Here is a 17,023-nt window from a genome sequence, read left to right as displayed (position 1 = left end):
TGGAATGGATTATTAGTTGCATTCTTAAATTATTCGTTATACCCTTAATTACCTTGGATCATGAGAACCCTAGCCGCGCTTCTAGTTTTTATTCGAATCGTCATATTGATATTGATGATAAATCTTCTTGTGCTATGCCATAAAATTTAAAGTCTGTATTATGGTAAAGATAAGGTAAGACTATGATTCTTGCTAAAAAAATATATTGAATGCCTTCGAGTTATAGTTCTTTAGAGCTAGCATGAAGCCTAAACTAGCAGTATACTTTGGTTGTTCAAATGTACATCCTAGCTAATTTACGAAGTGGGGAATCGAAGAGTAGGGGTCTGTTTTTGTGCTGCACCAGTACTGGGGCTTAATGTCCAGCTAGTGCCTGCTATTTTGTGTGCGCTTTTGAGCTGTAATTCTTCTAGTTTAGTAATAAAATAATTTTACAATAATAATAATAACGACCCATTAAAATTCAATAAATGGGGATTGGTGAGGGTAGTATGTACACAAATTTCACCGCTACCCCGAGGGAGTAGAGAGGTTATTTCCGATAGACCTTCGGCTCAAGATCGAACATAAAAAGAGACAATAGATCAGTACCAAGCAACAGAAACCAGAAAAATAATAACAGCATTGTAAGAGCCAGAAATAGATGGAAAAACAATAATAATAACCAGTAAATATGGCCCGGTACTTTGAAAAACAGAAAAATAGTGTGAATACAATATTGATCACTAGCAGTCTAAGACAAAACACTATCAGACTAGCCTCACACCCGGTACGAAGTAAGAAAAATGCTCAATTACCTCCTAACCTACAACCCTAATGCTCGACCTTCATACCTTTCTATCAAGGTCCATGTCCTCGGAAATCTGAAGCAGCACCAAAAACACTTTTTGAAATTTTGGTCAAAATACCAATTGCCCTCTAATATAATAATAAAAAAATTCAAATTAATTAACCAAAATCAAACTGTTACTCTTTAAAATTATTTTTTCAAAAAATACTTTTGATGAAAGGTATTCTTTTAAATAAACAAAAAATACTCATTTTTATTTGAAGTCCCTTCGCCCCCCCCCCCCCCAATTCCTTATTATTATTACGACCATAAGAAGGGCGATACACAAAGTATTTCACATTCACGTAAGTTTCAGGAAAGAATTGCAGTGTAAATTGTCTATTCTAATACAAGCATTGTTGGTTGTTTTCATAACGACCACAAAATTGCTACTCCTATAATATATTGTCTACATAGTCTCCTTCCATGTTTCCCTCTTATGTTTTAATCAATCATATAAATAAATATGATTTGATGATAGAAGCTTCGTGTATAAATCTCCTCTATACGTTAAATTTCATTGGCTTTTCTTTCCTTTGCTGTTTCGTTTTTTGGCTCTTTTTTAAACTCAGGTATTAAAAGAAAAATAAGGGACATAAACAAAAGGAAATGGCAAGAACATCTCTACCACTAACTATACAATCAATTTTATATATTATAATATATATATCGTGGAAACCACTTGTCTATCTCTTCTATCAATTTATTACAATTATTATTAAAGCCCCACCTACTCAAGTAAATCCCCAGATCCATAAATTAGCTGACACCCATAATTACTTAGCTAATTCAACTCCATTTCATAACCCAAAATCCCTCTCAAGATTTCAAACCCAAGAGTTTCCTCTTTTAGAAAGTAAGAAAAACATGAGAAATTTTTCCTTTAGTGATGAAGATAATCAACGTGAGTTACCAAAAACAGCTATATGGTGGTGGAGAACACCTCAAGATTTTGATGAAAATGGTCATCTCAAAGTTGACATTTCTGATCTTTCAAACCTAACACCTAGGCTTAAAGTTCTTAGAGAAATGGAGAGATTGGCTTTGATTTCAACTGAGGGAATTGAAGATCACAGACACAAGCTTATTACTTACAGGTTAGTACTCCTTCCGTCCCAATTTATGTGGTGGAGTTCGGATTTCAAGAGCTAAATGAGTTTTTCGTTGACCACAATTTTTTCATTTGCGTTTTAATTATTTTGAATTGTTAATTGTGACTTATAATATTTTTTACATCGTTTTCAAATATATAAAAAAAACTAAAAAAAAAAACTAAAAGATTCTATGTTCAAATTTACTGTCAAAATTTAAAAGTTTAACTCGGAAATTCGAGTTTTACCACGCAAATTGGGACAGAAAGAGTAGGTTGTTAATACAATATACTAATACTATAGATTTTAAATTGGAAAAATAGTATTTAAAGTTAAAGTTGATTTATTTATATTTTTGGTTGAAAGTTGTGTTTGAAGAACTTTATTTCAAAAAGAAAATGAGAAATTTGAAGATATATAAGTGAAAGCCAATATTTCAAATAGTGGCAACACTACATTTTATCAAAAGCGGTTCACTTATTTTTGCCAGAAAATTATACTGTTTATGCGAACCGAAAAATCTTTTAATATGTATCGTATGATACAAGAGAGTAAGTTGTTAATACTGAAATATTATTTACAGGTCTGGGGATTTTTGGCTACCAGTGGGAGGAATAAAGAAAGAGGATATGGATATACCAGCAGTGATCACACTTCTACTTGTGGGGCTATCTGCTTCTGGGAAAAGCTCTCTTGTTAATTATATGTATAGTGTTCTTGGTCGATCTGGCCTCATTCCTTTTGCTCAAAGTTCAAGTATGTTTTCTCCATTCCACTCTTCTCTATTGCCACACATTTCATTATCCTTTCGCCCCATTTGAAATTTATGAGTTTTGAACTTGTTATCGAACCAATAACTTATTTAGTAGTTAGGTTCGCAATTAAATATTTATATATATTAAAGAATTTTTTAATATAAAATAGGGTCTAACCAAAATTTACTACTTCCTTCCCGCCCTTTAGAGAGGGGAAGGGGGCAAAAGACCAAAATTAATCCTTTGTTTTGGAAAATGCTTATTTTATTAGAGATTGCACAACATTTTAATTTTGTTGTATTTATGTAGGAGCAGTTGTTTTTACTTTGTTTGTCAGATTAGTACGCCTTCTTTTTTTAAAACCTTTCGCTCATAAAAGTTACTACATTATTTAGAAACGTTTAAATAGCCTACTACATTATTTAGAAAACGGAAGCTTATTTGTTTGACAGAACAAAAATAAATAAACAAATAAAACTACCTTTTTTTTAATCTACCAAAAACATACTAAACTTGGATTCTTACTTTTCTTTTCTTTTTAAGGTAACTTGCAGCCTTTTTATCTTTGGCAATGTAAACAAAATTCTTTTCAAAGTATAGCTATTAAAAGTAGTCATCCAAATCACATGAAGTACTTTTTAACATATTTATGCAAAAAAAGATATCACCCAATCGCACCTTTTTTTTTTGTGTGTGTTTACAAGTCACATAGGGGGCCTAGGAGTTACCGACATCCCAAAGTGACTATAAAATCTTAAGTCAAAAAAATTTAATTTAGGTTATTTCTTGAAAAAAAAAATACTACTATTTAATTACTTTACTCTATCCACATTTAAACACAAGTGTGGAAATGGCCCACTAATTGGCTCTGATGAATTGGACAGCGGCTTCTAATAAATTCCACATGCAAGATGTGATCCATGGGTTTGAATATTATCCATTTAAAAGTTTTTTCAAAAAAATTTAATAAAATTTGAGACTCTATTCTTGCTAACAAAAACAGAAGTGGGGTCGACTATAAAAATTTAATAGCTGTGAAACCTTTATTTGTTTCACACTTTCACCTTTTGCCTCAAAATGTATACATCTTTGGTAATGCTGTGAATTTTTTTTTAATTTCCACATTTTACTATGACATTGTTTTCTCAAGGTTCAATTCTCACTTTCTATGGATAGTGATACGTAGTTATATTTTACTTGTTGCAATTGATCTGTCTTATTTTTCAAGTTATTGATCCCGCTTTTCATGAATAATTACATGTATATACTTCTTTTTACGTGACCTTGATAGTATAATAAATTTTTTACATTGTATATGAAAATTAAACACTTCCCGGCAGTTATGTGTGTTCCAAAAATTTAAAGAAAAAAAAAAGCTAAATTAGAATAAAAAGGGCAGCCCTGTGCACAAAGCATCTGGTATTCGAACATGCATGATCTTAAATACCCTAACGCAATCAGTAGTTTAGCATTTCACATATATTGACCTTAAATACCAAATACGCCTTTGATTATTGACCCCTTAACATTATGGTGCATGACTCTTGTTATAGGTGGGAATTCACACTATACAACCATGTTTTTGGAAGAACACAATGTTTTGAGATCAATGAGAAGTGGATTTTGTGTGTATGATTCAAGGGGCTTGGATTCTAATGATATGATCGAGGGCTTAGAGGAGGTTTCGACATGGATGACTCGTGGCGTTCGCCATAATCAACCTTGTTTTAGACATGGTGATAAGCTTATTAATGGTGGATCCAATACAAGATACGCTAAGAGAAAAGTTGATTGTGTAGTAGTTGTGGCTGACTTATCAGAGATTAATAAGGCTTTCAATTCTGGAGATTTGAAGCCTGTGGAGGCCTTGAAGATCCTCTTCACCAACCATTGTATAAGGAAATCAAGTAAGTTGCTCGATTTAAATCTAAATCTCTCGTTGCACTTCCTTGTTTCAATTTATATGACATAGTTTGAATATATGACATAGTTTGATTCAGCATGGATTTTAGGGGGGGAGATAGACTTCTGAAATTGGTGATCTTAGAAATATCACAGCATTTGTGTTTATAAAACTTTTGAAACTTCTTGTATTAAATAATGCCATAACATTTATAAGACTACAAAAACTTTTCATTAAATGTAAAATGGAAAGTTTAAAGTTAATTGGTTTCAAATATAAAAAAGTGTTATTCCCTTTGAAATGAACTAATAAGGAACGAAATGAAGGGAGTTATTCTTTATTCCATTCTAGTAACTATTGTACATTCACTTGATTTCTACACATGAAAATAAAGTACGCCGATGGAGGTTGGTTGAAAATAATGTTATGTCTATTTACCTTACTAGTTGAACTATAGTTATTTAATCTCTATCTCTCTCTCTCTTTTTTTTTTTTACAGACGAGAATCCGTTATTAATACTAACACATGGTGACACGATTAGCACGGAGGAAAGGATTACCAGCAGGCTGAAAATATGCGAATATTTAGGGATACCGGAGACGACAGGCGCCTACGATATCGCATGTCTGACAGAGCAGGGGATATTACCAGAAGAATCAGATCCAGTAACTGCATTTGCCCTAACTGAAGCAGTGTATAGGTCTCTAATGCAATCTGATAGAAACCATCTTCCTAAGAAGAAATGGAAGGATTGGGTTGTGATTTTTGTGGCATGGATCATGTGTTGCATTGGTTCTTTCTTTGCAATGCTTGCACATTTTTTCTCAACATTTACTCATCACAATAACAAACTTAAGTATTAGAAGTCTCTCTCTATTATGTCCAGTGGTGGAGCTACGTGTATTGAAGGGGGTTCAATGAGATTTTATTTATACTGGAGTTATACCGTGATAGGGTTGGTTCAAAATTATTTTACGTCTCAGGTTCAAACTCTAAGAGTGATATTCTTACATTTTTTTAGTTCTATGTTGAACTTTCTTGCTCCGCCACGGATTAAATTTGCTTGTGAAAGTCTCTATTGCTTATTTTTTTTGGGGGGCTATTGGATATTTTCTATTTGTAAGATGTGTTGATTGAATTAATGTCTAGCTAACAAAGTGGACCTTTGTTTTCAATATGCAATGCTAATTTTTTTTTGCTTTTTTTCCCTTGAGGACATGGCATTTGGATTTGGATATGAGATGGAAATTACTCTTAGCATTTGGCATTTACAATATCTTCTTTGACAAGTTGTTGCATTGTGAGTATTTTCCTTTTTTTGTTTCTTTTTTATATCATATGGTGGAAGACCAAGACCCATTGTTTGTTTGTCCCATAGTTTTGTTTTTCTTTGTGTTCTTTCCAAAACATTGCTCTTTCGTTTTATTTCTACTGCTATAGTTTGTCCCCACAATGGAGTTTTTTCCCCTTCTTTTTCATAATACTAAAATACTTTTAACTTTTTGTTTTTTCCTGGTCTACAACTATTTAAATTGAAATGATTTCATCGGTAATCATTTAACTTTGAATTTGCAATACAAAAATCATTTTCTTAATTATAAAAGTCATTCAGTTTAAAATTTATCACACTAAAGCCATTTTCTAGTTTTTGTAAAGTCGTCCAACTTTAACATTACTAACTAAAAAGTAAATCTCACCTGATTTTTTTACTGAAAATATAACATGAAACTCTAAAATTAAAACTATGTTGAACGTAGAGGAGACAAAAGGTAAAAGAAAAATATAAAAATTAGAAAAAAGGAAGAAAGAAAAAGAAAAGATGCTTTCCTGCGACGTGTCTAAGTATGATTCTGTTTGAATCTCATATATTTAATTCATAGGATCTGAGTTAGCAATCTCGTATACAAATAGATCTGATCTACTATTCCAAACACAATTTCAAAATTATACAAACGGGCAACTACTAGTATTAATTACTACAAAAGTTATGGTGGGATAAATAGGATCTATCGACTGTTGATTAGGGTTCTTGTCTTCGACCTCTGATAATAAAAAAAATCTTAGTAAGAAGCGCTTTTCTATTTAGTGACCTTTACGTGAAACAATTATACGAGTATTAAATACCAGATAAGAAATCAAATATAAATACATAACTACTTCTTAAATTATTTTACCACGCACATTTTGAAATCTATTTTTCAAAAAGCTAAACCATATGTACATTTTGAAACCAATGTCCATTAATCTTTCTCTTTCGTAATAAAAAATCATAAATACATGAAAGTATACTCAAGTGTCGGCTTAGACTGTTTTTTCTTTTCTAATTTTTTGCTTAAGAAGAAAGTTTTTTTTTTTTTTAAAACGTTAATTATGACCAATTTTTGTTTTAGTAATAAGGATTACACGCACAAATAAGGATTTAAATAAATCGAAGAAATGAAGCATAAGAATTAAAGGTGTTTATCGGACGGGTTGGACGAGGCTGGACATGGAAAAAAACAGCCCGTCCGATTAGTGGGGCGGGCTAGTTAGTGGGCTGGGGTTCCGAACTGGTAGTGGGCTGGAATATTCTGGATTTTGTTGGGCCCGTCTAGGTTTGGGCTTATCGGATGGACTAGGCTGGATTAATTTTTTAAAGTGTATTACGTTTTTCTTGTTCAATGTAATTGATATTTAAGTGTTTGCAAATTTTTAAATAATAAAGTAAGTATTTTAAGGCATAAAATTAAACTTTTAAAGTTTAAAGTTTGAAATTTGAATTTAAAAATTTAAAAATTGAAATTAAGTGGCTAAAAGGTCTGAAGTGCAACCAACATTTTCATGCACTTAAGGCCAAATAGGCCTGAAGTGCGAATGGTCAAGAAACAAAAATTTGTTTTTTGAATTTTAACAATCCAATATACGATTTAATACCTAAATCTACTCCAAATGAGCTCAAATTTGAAATGTAACCTACAAATATCATTAAGAACAAACTCCAATCATCAATTCGTCAAAATAACAATAAATCTAACGAACCCATTGTACAATTAAGAAAAAGAAGAAGAAATCCTAAGTAATGGTAAAAAAAAATAAAGCGTCACAACAGCTCACCACGGTAAAATATCATAAACTATGTTAAAATATGTTCATAAACACCATATAAAATTACCGTCACACGAAAAAGAAGAACAAGAAGAAAAACGAGAAAAATACCTGAAATTATTTAAAAAGCGAGTAAAAGTTAAATGGGACAGTTAGAAACAAAAAACGAAAATCCATCAAAGAACTTAATTTAAGTAAAGCGGCAAACAACAAAATTAATTGGCGCCCTTTTCAGTTAGAGCTCAACTCTTTTGGCGGGTAAAAACTGAAAAACGTTCTCAAATCAAGGACAATTTCGTCTTTTCAGACTCCCGCGTACCTAGGGTTTTCGGTTACTCCTTTACAAACCCCACCGCTTCTTTTTCCCCCCCGCCTGATCGCCCAGTTCACTCTTCTCTTATCTTCTTACCATATCCCCCATTTCTTCAATTTTTCTCCTAAAATCACTCTGTTTATTTCTATTTTCTTTAGTTTATAGTAGAGCTGAGAAATTTCATTTATTTATTTAATTTTGGTCTTTTTAGTTGATTAAGCTAAAAAATCAAGTGTTATTTTGGGTTTTTTGATTAGGTGATCGAAAATGGTGGATTTAAGTGATAAGGTGAGTGATCGTTAATTATACTCTTCTAATTACTTTGTTGATAGCTTGTATTTGAGTTATTCTATACGTATATTGGTGTTTGATTTGAATTTTTTTTCTTGTATTTCAGGGTATAAGATCTGAAGAAATGAGCAGTGAAACTTCTTCACCAGAAAGGAATGATGTTAAGACTTGTGCTGATTGTGGTACAACTAAAACTCCTCTTTGGAGAGGTGGACCTGCTGGTCCCAAGGTTAGTGTAGTTCTTTGTAATTTCAATTTCATTTAATTTTTATTAAAGGAAAATAAATTATGTTTTAAAATTATAAATCATAGAGTATGCAGTTAAATAAAACAATTGGCTCAAACATCATAGTTATCTAAAAGATTACAGATCGTAACTATTACTAAGAACTAAAAATATCTAATACATTTCATGAAATAATTTAATTGAATAAAGAGTTATTGATTCTGAAGGGAGCCTTGGAGCAATCCTTGGAGTAATAGTAAATTTGTTTCTGTGGGACCTATAGGTCGCTGGCTTGAGTTGTGAAACTTGCCACTAATGTTTGTGGGTAGTTTGTCTATATAACATCTCTTGGAGTGCATCCCTTTCTAGTATCCTGTGTTAACGAGGGATGCTTTGAGCATTGAGTTGCCTTTTCTATAAAAAGTTGTTTGATTTTTTATATAGTACACTTTCAATTTGGCTAGAAAAAGTAAACATTGAATTTGACCGGCTATTTGTATAACAATTCCTATGTAAAATGGAACAGAGAGAGTAATAGTTTTGTATAAAATGAGCAGTAACTCATTTTAGTGATTTTGGTTTTTTGGTATACTTTGCCTTTGTACTTGAATTTGATGATATGATCATTCTGAATGCAGTCACTTTGTAATGCGTGTGGGATTAAAAGCAGGAAAAAGATAAGAGCACTTCTGGGGTTGAACAAAGAAGACAAGAAATCAAAGGCATTTGGAAACAAAAGCATTGGACTACAACACCAAAGTTGTAACAGTAGCAGTAATAGCAGCAGTGGAGATAGTAGTAGAAGCAGTAGTTTTGGGAAGAAAACTATTTCTTCTTCATTGAAAAGCAAAGTATTTCCTTTTGGGAGAGAAGTAATTTTGCAGAAACCAAGATCGAGTTCGACTCAGAAGAGAAAGTTGGGAGACGTAGAACAAGCAGCTTTCTTATTGATGGCTCTTTCTTGTGGTTCTTTCTGTAACAAGTACAATAATTATGCTTCGATCCGAAATAAGTTCGTCGACCATATGAAAACATGAAAGAAAAATTGTAGTGGCTGTAAAAGTAGTGCCATTTGTGAGTTGGTGTATGGTTGAATGATCAAGACGGAGCTTAATCAAGTTAAGAGCTCTATATTTTAAATTCAATTTTTAATTTTAAATTACTTTAATTACAAAGTCTTGAATATGCTAACTACTCTTTTGATCTATGTGTTGTGGAAGATGTAGAACTGTTTTAATGATGATTTATGCAACAACCTTAAGTGTGGTTTTGGCTACATAAAAATTTTATCTTTTGGAGAAAAGAAGACAATAGATCAGATTGATATCGGAAAATGAATGGGATTATTATATACTTGGTTGGTTATATTTAAAGTTATACTCTTTTAGGTAACTCGTCAAGGCAGTGATAAATATTGCATGATTAAGAAAACAATAATCAGTTTGTTTCACTGCCAAGTGAAATTTAGACCTTGACAAAGTGATTAATAAAATGAGATGAGAGACTTTATCACTTGGACACATTCTTGTAAATTGAAAACCGCAACACAGAAAAATTACAATATAAATTAATCTTCAGTTGGATCTTCCCCTTTAAACTACAGTGAACAGTAAAAGAGTAACTTTTATGCACTAACAATCAGTGGCGAAACTAGGAATTATATACCTGTAAAACCTAATCTTTTACCTATATATATAACGTAATTTTTTGATGAAGTGTGGTCAACTAGGACAATGTGTCTTCGCCCTTGCTAACAATGTAAAAAAAAAATTTTACACAATCAACTCACCTAAAAGATAACTATGATAATTGTTCATAATAAGTAGGATTAATAACTAGAAAAATAAAGCTATTAGATCTGCTAATACTGGTTAAAATGTTTAAAAAAGAAGTCTGTCAGAGTATATAAGTTAAACTCATATAAAACATAGACATATTCTGTTTATTTGCTGAATCAAAGTTAAAATCTTAGCTTTAGAAAGAATATGTTGCTAACAAACAGAATGAGGTCCCATTTTCTATAAACTGCTCATATAAAGAATAAGAACATGAAAGGAAGCAAAACAATATCAGCTAATGACCAACTAAAAGAATCCCAGAGAGTATCACTCTATGGCAATCCAAATTTAATCTGTACATCAAGATCAACTTCTGAAAGTGAAATATGTAACATAAAAATCGGGTTATTTCAGGTAGTAAAGAAATCCGACCATTCAAGAGAATCCGTACACCAACGCGTTGCACCCCACAAACACGACACCTTCGACAAATTACTTCTAGGATGTGCAATTGTTCTAAAATAACCTTAGCTATATATCAGTCAAAACTTTGCACGTACGCCTTTGCATATCATGCAGAAGTATCATACACAATTACCCTTCATACTACCTTCCATCTGACTCCAGTGCAATATTTGCTCTAATTCCACAAGAATCAAGAATCAGACCAGATGATGCAACCAGACGAGAATCCAACATCAAGAATTGAACAGCAAGCTGAACTGCAGCGTTTTCGTTTCCCAGAAGTCATTTTTCAGCTGTAAAGACAACTATATACAGTAGCGACTCTGAAATATATGTTCACAGTGTAAGCTACCGTAACCTAAACTGTTTTCACGTCTTACACAGGAAGATTGTCCAGTGCATATCCATCAAAGCCAAACTCAGATTCAACTGGTCCAACACTTTCTTGCTGTTGGAAATTCATACAATTCAAATTAGTAAAAATAATGTCATCATTACAATGAAAATTTGAAGGATAAGAAACTCGAACTAACCTGCTTCAGAAGGGCACTCATAAGGTCATCCTGTCCAAATTGGTCCGGAAAAAAGTTATTTTGGTAGCTCGCATCAGGAAGTTGTTCAGCTTTAACAGTAAGGAAATTTCCACCCATAGGATTAACATTTCCACTTTCTTCCCTGCTGCTAGAGAAAGCGTTGCTTATAGGAGAACTCCCATTTTGTCCATTCCTCTTCATTGAAGAAATACCTTGTTGAACTAACATGGACGGTGAGACATCTAGAGTTCCTGTTATAGCATCGAAGGTTGATCCAACACCTGATAAACCCCAATCCTGTGATTTTTGCTGATGCAGTTCATCAAACATATTATAACCAGAAGGGAATCCTCTAGACCGTTTAATATCAGAGTTAACCTCTTCCTGAAGCATTCTTTTGGATGTCATAGTTGACATCCCTGAATTACTACGCACAAGAGGAAAGCTGTTGTTTTGCAACTCGGTATTTTGGTTCAGCGAGAAATCTACAATAGGAGATGCTTGGGAGACTGGACTGTGTACCGGCCCTCGTACATTGGCAACAATACCACCACTTCGTGATAAGAGTGCACCAGGTATCCCATTTGACGACAAAGATTGCTGTGACATGGTCAATGGAGGCCGCGAAACTTGACTACCATTATTGGTTTCATTTAGCATTTGAGCCCTAGACGGTTGTTGTTGAGGCATATGCATCAGTAAAGCGTTATTTTGTTGCACTCTGGAGTTCCCTTGCATATTCATAGCGCCAAAGGATTGCGAGGACTGGTGCAAATCTGCCAGCTGCTTTGGTTCCATGGTTGTTGGGATCCCGTGAAGCAAGTTAATTTGCTTATTGCTATTATTTAGTTGTTGTTGTCCCTCAGGAAATCTCAACTTGGGATTTTCAAAGCTGAAAATGTTTCTTTGATCTACTAGAGGCATAGATAGAGTAGCACCTTTTGTTGCAGACCTACCCAGTGCAGCCGCTTGGAGGGTAGCAAGACTTTGTGCAGGTAGTTGACCGGTGGCAGCTAAAGCTTGAAGCTCAAGCCCATTGAAAGACGACATTCCATATGTTGCTTCTGGGTGCCCCATGAAAGAGTTATTTAGTCCACTAGGATGCTGTGATACCCCGCTCAACCTCCTCAGATACAGCCGGTATTTCTGCGATACATGATTACCATTAATAAGTGCTTTACTAGGAAATCCGAGAAATGCTATTAAGTGCATGTTGCAAAACAAAGATTAAGTCTTCCACTAATCAACTTGAAAAGGGAGGAAGTAAAGTTCCTCAGTACCTGAAGGTGGCTAGCAACGTTTTCTCTGGTAAGCCCAGGAACATTCATCAGTTCGAGAATTTTCTTGGGAACAGCCTCTGAAATCATCGCCAGAATTGGAAATGAATAACAGATGAGTAAGTATCCATAATATAGGTAAAAAATGTTTTTCCAATTCAGTAAAACCCATTCTAAGGTAAAAGACACAAAATTCAAAGGAAAATCAAATATTAAGGAAACCTGAAAAGGGGTTGAGGGCTAGCTCACTAGCGTTACGATCCCCTTCCCCTCTTCATCCTAAGCTTTCAGGAATTATAGAATCTTGAACATTTTATTTTATCAGCCATGATTGACAGTAAAATAAACTGCAATAAAACTAAGGTTCAAATCCACACACGGTACTTGTGACCCGGTACTTGTGCAGCGTTGGTACCCGTTAGAATAAGTGACCCAGTACTTGTGCAGTGTTGGTACCCGTTAGAATATTCTAAGTGCCCGCAAGTTGACCTGGGCATCACTGTTATAAATTAAAACTATACTTTGGATAAAGGTAGTTACATATTTTGAGCTAAACCACACACGGAAACTTACAGGAATTTAAACTACTTAAGGACACTGGAGCAAAGTGAAATCGATGTTATTCTTGTAATTTGACTACTTCACATAGCTCACAGTTTCCTCTTTCCTCCCCCATTCCCAATTTTCTTGAACCACTCCCCAATTTAGCCTGTCCAAGGTTTTACTTAATCCCTGTCCTTACAACTAAGTTTTCCATTTCCAAATACAACTACTTGAAATAAGAGTGACTTTATAGTATCAGTTGCACACCGATCTAAAATGCAATTCAAGTACTAACTTAAACATGTGTACTTTAGTGTAATTGAGTAAACTGTTCATAAGAAGGAGCTAGGAACTCAGTTCAATGACTAGCTCTGTTGATGAGGAATACAAAGCTTTATCAATTAGTACGTATTACTGGAATGAGGTTTCTCCACCCTACAACCCCCAAAAACCGGGAACAAGAGAGAAGCAATAAAATAGGGCAGAAATTAGGCTAGGCCAAGGGTTAATTCAGATGGTAAGAACTCATTTTACCAGGTATAATGCCAAGCATTTCTACCGAATTTTCCCTGCCACAAATATCAAATAACACGGAAGAACAGGGAATATCTTTCTATAAAAGTAAATCCTAGGGAAAGAAGTATTCAAAAGGGGGAGTCGTGAAGATACAACAGAAGAAAATATGTTAACATATCAAAAGGATAAATAAATATCCAAAGAGAGAAGATTAACTTCATGTAAATATGGAAAAACTCCCAGCACAAAGAATAAGGAAAAGATAACACATCAGACAGTTTCGCTTGACACTAGGTGAAGCCCAGGTTCGGCACTTTGCCTTGCTTAGCCGGCGCTTCGGTGTAGACACCAAGGCACTAAGGCATATGCCTCATCGGCCATAGGCTCGTCTTTAAGAAGGCAGCACGAGACAATAAATATAGTTGACAACGCGTCATTAACTGTTAAAAACATTATGAATGATTTTTTTTTGGTAATTAAGAGTAGGAAACTAGAAATTTAGTGTAAAAGCAATAGCCACTAAAAACTATAAACTTGAAATATTTATAGTTCTTTTTCAATTCGTTTGTCCAAATAATTCTTTGCATTCATGTTTCTTTTTTGGGCACTGCCTGTATAAATTTTTTTTTTGCTTTTTCTTCAGTAGCGCCTTTCTTTGCAAAGCCCACGCTTTCATAGTGCTTTGGGCTTAAGGCATCAACAAACAGTACTTTTATATGTTTTTCGCCTTTAACCTAAGTTCTGAGAAATATGGAACCATAGACCTAGGGAAATATGAAGACAAACATATAGCCAAGAGAAGTAAATAGTCCATACTGTCAATTCCAAGTTGATTAACAGCTTGTACAAACTGTTGATGAAGCTCCACCGACCAAACCACACGGGGCTTCTTTAACGAGGACGAGTCATCCCTTTCTTCAGTTTCATCTTCCTCCTCCTTTCTTCTCTTTGAGCTTTTCCAGTTCCCTCCTTCATTAGCTGAAGATGAATAATCAACATCTTCTGATGGTTTCTGCTGTCGATCTCCCTCTTCCGCGGTTGCTGATTGATCAAAATCTTTGTCCTTCCACTCGTGCTTCTTTTTACGAATCACATGCTGCCAAATGTTCTTCAATGCCTCAATGCGCACCGGTTTGATCAGATAATCACATGCACCATGAGTAACACCTTTCATAACGACATCTTTACTGTCATCCGCAGACATCACTAGCCAACGACAAATTTGAAATCAATCAATTAGTACAACATCGGCAATTCAAAAACTCGGAAATTACAGTTTACAAAATGAACGGGATACTCACTTATAACAGGCAGGTCCATTTCCAGACCAACATGCTCAAGAAGTTTGAAACCATCCATGTCTGGCATGTGAACGTCACTGATAACAATGTCGAAACCATTTCTGTTTTCCCGGAGCAATGATAATGCAATCTCTGCTCGATTAGACTTGGTGACTGGAAGAAGCACAACATTGAAATGAATTATGAGGTGGAAAAATGAATAACTAATAACAAGAAGAAGAAGAAGATGTCTTCAATGCCCTCAAAAGCTATGTTGCACGGACTCTCCAAGATGCTTCCGCACCCTTGTCGGATCCTTATAATATGCACTACTTTTGGAGGATACGACATGCACCCAACGATATTTTCAGAGAGTCCAAGCAATATAGCTCAAAAGCCTAAAATATTCTATTTAAGACCAAGGTCATAGATGCCATGTGACCAGGAGGTCACGGGTTTGAGCCGTGAAAACAGACTCTTGCAAAAATGCAGGGTAAGACTGCGTACAATAGACCCTTGTGTTTTTAGCCCTTTCCCGGACCTCACGCATAGCGGGAGCTTAGTACAGCATGCTGCCTTTAAGACCAAGGTCATAGATGAAAGATTTCACTTGACCCTAAAAGTTAATTGAGGAACTTAAGGGTTCTAATAAACATGTAAACAGGAGATCTAAACAAAGATCTTCTTTCCATCATAAATTCCCAACCTATCATTTCCAAATCTCATGAAAATCAAATCTCATAATAACTATACTCTTCACTGGTTTATCCTAAGAAACCAACCAAATTAAGTTATAAACACATCCACTACCTACTCCACAAACTCAAATTCAATATAAAACAAGAAAAAAAATAACAAAGATTTGAACTTTAACAACTAAGGAGCACCAAAAGAAGGTCAACTCTTGAAAACAAAAACTACAAAGTACCATTCTTGATTTACAAAACAAAACACATAGCTTATAACTACAAGGATTAAATTAATTTACCTTCATAGTGGCAATTCCTAAGCATCTTTTCCAAGATCCTAAGACAAGTAGGATCATCATCTACAACAAGTACTCTTAAACCTGCTGGAAACTGGTTATTATCATTGGACTTCCAAGAAACACTACAACTAGCACCAGACATATTTTTCACAACTGACCCAACACCAAGATTCATATTTTCTTCAAAATTTCAGGAAATTTACATGGAAATATGTTGAAAAAAGAAAAAAAGAAAATACCCACAAACAGGAACAAAAGTATCTTATAAAAGTTAGTAAGCACAAAGCTCAATTGGTACATCCATAAGGAATCATATCAGTACACCCAAAATTGTAAGAGAGAGAGAGACAGGAAGAATTTTTATTTTTATTTTTAAGGAAAGTATTTATTTGGGCTTTAAGAGGAAGAGAAGAACAAAAAGAGGAAACTAAGGGATGAAAATTATAATTTATATATTTTTGTGTATGCTGTAAGAGATGAAGAACATGGGTGTCTGTGTTTGGAGTTGTCCAACTTTTTTTTTTGGTTTATCTTGTTTAAACAATAGCCTATTTTATTATTTCAAAAAGTTGTGGTAGGATACATAGAATTATTATATTTTTAATTATAATTAAGGATTTCGGATTCGACATACGAGAATAGAAAAATTTAAGTAAGGAAAATGTCCTCTAATGCGACTTATATATATATATATATATATAATAATATATTCAATATGATTTCACAAGTAAGGTCGGGGCAGGACGAGATGTTCACAGATCTACTCCTACTTTGTATATTGTAGGAGAGATTGTTTTCAATATACATCGGCTCAAGAAAAACGTTTTCATAACTGATTTGAAAATATAATAGAAAATAATTTATTTAATGTTACTTGTATGGTACAAAATCTACGTTATTAAAGCAGGTATGGGACATCGGATGAAAAATAAAAAATTATATTATTTTATTTTAAAATTTTTTTGTTTTTCTTTTTTCTTCTTATTTTTGATAAATTATATTAGTGGGTCACTCCATTGAGCGTGGATCCAGCTCATATATGAGCTTAACTAACCCCACCGCCAGCCAAAATTATTTTTGTATTTGTTTTTAGTCTTTGTGGATAAATAATATTATTATTTTAATAGTCTTTGTGGATTTACGTAATAGA

General features: G+C 33.8%; 3 protein-coding genes across 3 annotated transcripts; 2 read left to right on the top strand and 1 right to left on the bottom strand.

The window, feature by feature from the left end:
* Positions 1-1,576: 1,576 nt before the first annotated feature.
* On the top strand, positions 1,577-5,754 carry LOC104219404 (uncharacterized). The gene is made up of 4 exons (XM_009770093.2): positions 1,577-1,926; positions 2,504-2,676; positions 4,229-4,582; positions 5,078-5,754. The coding sequence occupies exons 1-4, from the start codon at positions 1,697-1,699 to the stop codon at positions 5,440-5,442; spliced, it is 1,122 nt and encodes a 373-aa protein (XP_009768395.1). The 5' UTR covers positions 1,577-1,696; the 3' UTR covers positions 5,443-5,754.
* Positions 5,755-8,022: 2,268 nt separating this feature from the next.
* Positions 8,023-9,668, top strand: LOC104219403 (GATA transcription factor 15-like). The gene is made up of 3 exons (XM_009770091.2): positions 8,023-8,264; positions 8,374-8,496; positions 9,132-9,668. The coding sequence occupies exons 1-3, from the start codon at positions 8,244-8,246 to the stop codon at positions 9,528-9,530; spliced, it is 543 nt and encodes a 180-aa protein (XP_009768393.1). The 5' UTR covers positions 8,023-8,243; the 3' UTR covers positions 9,531-9,668.
* Positions 9,669-10,547: 879 nt separating this feature from the next.
* Positions 10,548-16,292, bottom strand: LOC104219402 (two-component response regulator ARR1-like). Its single transcript, XM_009770090.2, has 6 exons — positions 15,874-16,292; positions 14,907-15,059; positions 14,422-14,811; positions 12,550-12,626; positions 11,270-12,415; positions 10,548-11,184 (listed from the first exon to the last, which is right to left on the bottom strand). Exons 1-6 carry the CDS (start codon positions 16,046-16,048, stop codon positions 11,113-11,115), a joined length of 2,013 nt encoding a protein of 670 aa, XP_009768392.1. The 5' UTR covers positions 16,049-16,292; the 3' UTR covers positions 10,548-11,112.
* Between the last annotated feature and the right edge of the window lie 731 nt (positions 16,293-17,023).

This window comes from Nicotiana sylvestris, chromosome 5 (assembly GCF_000393655.2).
Source record: "Nicotiana sylvestris chromosome 5, ASM39365v2, whole genome shotgun sequence".
NCBI classification, from domain to species: Eukaryota; Viridiplantae; Streptophyta; class Magnoliopsida; order Solanales; family Solanaceae; genus Nicotiana; species Nicotiana sylvestris.
The sequence above is the reverse complement of the archived record's forward strand: the minus strand, read 5'-3'. Positions and strand labels throughout refer to the sequence as shown.

Coding starts and splice junctions, on each gene's coding strand:
- LOC104219404 (XM_009770093.2), top strand. CDS start 1,697: ATGAGAAATTTTTCCTTTAGTGATGAAGATAATCAACGTGAGTTACCA. Junction 2,677..4,228: donor TCCTTTTGCTCAAAGTTCAA/GTATGTTTTCTC, acceptor CTCTTGTTATAG/GTGGGAATTCACACTATACA. Junction 4,583..5,077: donor CCATTGTATAAGGAAATCAA/GTAAGTTGCTCG, acceptor TTTTTTTTACAG/ACGAGAATCCGTTATTAATA.
- LOC104219403 (XM_009770091.2), top strand. CDS start 8,244: ATGGTGGATTTAAGTGATAAG. Junction 8,265..8,373: donor TGGTGGATTTAAGTGATAAG/GTGAGTGATCGT, acceptor CTTGTATTTCAG/GGTATAAGATCTGAAGAAAT. Junction 8,497..9,131: donor GTGGACCTGCTGGTCCCAAG/GTTAGTGTAGTT, acceptor TTCTGAATGCAG/TCACTTTGTAATGCGTGTGG.
- LOC104219402 (XM_009770090.2), bottom strand. CDS start 16,048: ATGAATCTTGGTGTTGGGTCAGTTGTGAAAAATATGTCTGGTGCTAGT. Junction 15,060..15,873: donor TAGGAATTGCCACTATGAAG/GTAAATTAATTT, acceptor TGCTTCTTCCAG/TCACCAAGTCTAATCGAGCA. Junction 12,416..12,549: donor ACGTTGCTAGCCACCTTCAG/GTACTGAGGAAC, acceptor CATGTATCGCAG/AAATACCGGCTGTATCTGAG.